This window comes from Populus alba, chromosome 5, assembly GCF_005239225.2.
Source record: "Populus alba chromosome 5, ASM523922v2, whole genome shotgun sequence".
NCBI lineage: Eukaryota > Viridiplantae > Streptophyta > Magnoliopsida > Malpighiales > Salicaceae > Populus > Populus alba.
Genome location: NC_133288.1, coordinates 406738 through 410448, shown reverse-complemented (window position 1 = coordinate 410448; position 3711 = coordinate 406738). Strand labels below are relative to the sequence as shown.

The 3711-nt window shown below is 37.9% G+C and overlaps 1 protein-coding gene across 1 annotated transcript; it reads left to right on the top strand.

Annotated features, from left to right (window-relative positions):
* Positions 1 to 577: 577 nt before the first annotated feature.
* On the top strand, positions 578 to 2908 carry LOC118034930 (transcription factor MYB61). The gene is made up of 3 exons (XM_035040376.2): positions 578 to 1135; positions 1254 to 1383; positions 1493 to 2908. The coding sequence occupies exons 1-3, from the start codon at positions 1003 to 1005 to the stop codon at positions 2553 to 2555; spliced, it is 1326 nt and encodes a 441-aa protein (XP_034896267.1). The 5' UTR covers positions 578 to 1002; the 3' UTR covers positions 2556 to 2908.
* Positions 2909 to 3711: the final 803 nt, after the last annotated feature.

Here is a 3711-nt window from a genome sequence, read left to right as displayed (position 1 = left end):
AACATGTTGCTTTAAAACCTATACAAAAGTAGTTTGGGTTCTGTTTGCTATTGTTATTGGAATTGTGTTTTGTAATAAAAATAATTTTGAATGCCTTTGATTAATTAAAACATTATAATTTTATATGAGCTAAACTAAAAATGCTTTCTTAAAACTTTAGTCATGAAAAGACTATAATTTGTAGCTTTTTAACTTGTAAATACAAAAATTATTATAATACCATGTGGTCACAATTTTAAAAATATTTTTAGTTACGGCTTTAACAAAATAAATTCTAAAAATTATATATTTAATTAAAACTATTATAAAATAAACTTTTACTTACAAAGTAAATAAAGAAAATCATGTATACAGTAGGCGTGGTAGCATAAAAAAACAAAAACAAAAGTTACCATGATTAGTTGTGTTACATCTCATCCATTCCCATCACATCATATCCAATCCATTGTAAATAAATAAAAGCAGTTGTGTATGTACATGTCTGCCTCACCAAAAACTTTCTACTTGGGCTTCTGAGCTTGCCAGTTTCTTACAGGTATCTGGCAAGAGAAGACTCCCACCAGTCTCAGCACAAGTCTCAAATACTCAAATTTGTATTGTCACCCCATTTTCCCCAGGCTCTTGTTTCATCATCTGCTAAATGACAGCAGTAGGATCAGGACCGTCCATGCCCTGTAGCGGGTCCCACATCCTGACAAGGACCATCCAAGAGGACAGCATATAGCTCAGGAAAACCATGTATAAATCTGAAGCCACGATCTTCAATCAACCTCTTGAATGTGACTTTTCTCTTGGAGCCTCCTCCTATTAATTTTGATTCCCTACCAGGCTGCCACTTCATTTTCTTCTCATCTCTCTCTTTCATCCCATATTCCAATCACTTCCCCACTTCCTAGAATCCATTTCAAAGCCCCAGCTCTCCTCCTGTTGCTGACACAATACTTTGCCACTTTTAAAAAGTTCATTTGCCAGCACTGCATTGCAGGTTTTGTTGCACTCCACATGGGGAGGCATTCTTGCTGTTACAAGCAGAAGTTAAGAAAAGGCCTGTGGTCTCCTGAGGAAGATGAGAAGCTTCTGAATTATATTACTAAGCATGGACATGGCTGTTGGAGCTCTGTCCCTAAACAAGCAGGTACCCTTTTTTGGTTAATTATAATGCAGGGTAAATGGTGTCAGAATGCTACTTTTATCACTCCTGTAAACATCTTCCAATTTACATTAATGATTTATGTACATGTGTATATTGGCAGATTTGCAGAGGTGTGGAAAGAGCTGCAGGTTAAGATGGATTAACTACTTGAGGCCTGATTTGAAGAGAGGAGCTTTTTCACAGCAGGAAGAAAACTTGATAATTGAACTACATGCAGTTCTTGGCAATAGGTAGTTTATATTTATATTAACTTTATAAATTCACTCTTAATTAGACTTCGTTTCAAAACTTAAGTGTTTCAATCATATATTGACTGCTTATTGCTACCTACTTGATCAGATGGTCTCAGATTGCAGCACAGTTACCTGGAAGAACTGATAATGAGATAAAGAATTTATGGAACTCCTGCATTAAGAAGAAGCTGAGGCAGAGGGGCATTGACCCCAACACTCACAAACCTCTCTCTGAAGTTGAGAATTGTAAAGAGAAGCAGCAGCCTACAGCTGACAAGAGCAATGAGAAAGTTTCTAATGTATCGAATGAACTGAACCTCATTGAGGCAGCTACTTTACAACCACCACCAATTTCTTCCAGCTCAAAGATCAACAACAGTAAGGACAGGAATAGTGGTGGCAGCAACATGACAAATACACCACCGACAAAGGAATTCTTCCTGGATAGGTTTGGTACCTCCCATGAAAGCTCCCCTGCCAGTTGCAGGCCTTCTGATTTGATGGGGTATTTTCCTTTCCAGAAGTTGGATTACAAACCTAGTATAGGCCTCTCAATGAATCCAAATACCACTCTCTGCTTCAATCCAAATTCCTCTTCTGAGATGATTTCTCATGAGTTCAATTCTTGTATGACACCACCGACTATTCTCCCATCTGTGTCAACCTCTATGTTCCAAACTCCAATACGTGTAAAGCCTTCTGTTAGTCTTCCATCTGATCATAATCCTTCTGTAGGCTCTTGTGATGTCAATGGGGTTCGGAACTGGGAAGCAAGCAGCTTCAGCAACAATGGAAGTGGAAGCAATGGAAGCAGTAACAGTATTGAATTGCAAAGCAACACCAATTTCTACGAGAGCAGCGCCTTCTCATGGGGGTTGGCTGATTGTGGGAAATCCGGCGAGGAATCTCACCTTCGGTCACTCGAAAACGACACAGCTGAAGACATCAAATGGTCTGAATATCTTAACACCACATTCTTTCTTGGAAGCACAATACAAAACCAAACATCTCAACATGTGTACAGTGAAGTGAAACCAGAAACACACTTCATAGCAGAAGGTTCAAGTGCTAGTTGGATACCGAACCAGCATCAACAAGCTTCACAGCCAGCAGACATCTATACCAAGGATCTGCAAAGACTTGCTGTGGTTTATGGACAATCCCTTTAGACTATATATTTTTTTCAGCATGTGCAGAGTCTATTTAGTTCAATTATTATTACAGAAGTTTTCAGTTTGAGATGGAATATTGGAAATAGATTATCTTCTGGCTACAGGTGTGCATGTGCTATAGAGTGACATCTTTTGATTTTTTGTAAATGCGTCTGATACAAGATTCTTCAGCCTCTGGTTTACTGTAGAAATATCTGGGAATGAACCAAGCTCATGGTGTCATTGTCTTTGAAAAAATACTGTAGAAATTTTCTTAATAAGGCTTGGTGAGATTTTCGATCTTCAACTCTTGTGTTTGTATCTGAAAGCATTCCATAGCTTTATTTCAAAATGAATCTTTTTTCTTTTTTTTTTGCTTTTTGACAATAATCAGTACTACCTTTACCTCACCTTTTCACGTCTGTGCTTTTCTAATGCAAAATTCAAGGGGCCATTTATCTTAAATGGTTGTCTATCACTGTCTCCAGCAGATGGGGATGGTTTTCACTTTTTTGACAGCCTTCAAGTTGAAGACAATCGTTGAAGACAACAAACTGAATTACCTCATCAAAAAGGGCCTCGAAATGCTTAAATATTACAACCCAGGTAAGCAATGAAGGCATGTATATATATATAGAACAGGAGGAAATGGCTGGGCAAGAATCTTCCAATTCAGTTTCAAAGCAAAGTGGATATTTAAATGAACAGTGAAAGGTGAGGTGACAAAATCTACACCATTGATCACATTAGGACGCCCGGTCTTCAATGTCCTCGATCGGTGTGGGCCTATACTCTTACTTCTTCTGTGATGAATAGTAAAAGGGGTCCCTCTATGGGAATCTAGTAGTACTGATGCTGAAATTTTAAGAGAGAATGAATAGGAATTTCCTTTAGCCTTTTCTGGCACATCCTGTTGGACCAAGGATAAAAAAAAAAAAAAGGTGTTCTGTGGCTAAAAGAGGAGTAAGAGGTAAGAAAACGAAGGATTACAAAGTCAGCTGGTGACAAATTCACCAATTGAATGACAGCATGCACTGCATATGCATTATATCTGTGTGTGGTAAATTACGCATGGGGCATAGAAGAGATTAAAAAGTAAAAAGTAGCTTTATGATTTTTGTTTCCTAGGATGAAATTAACAGTGTAAAGATGTGGAGTTATGATACGTAGGATT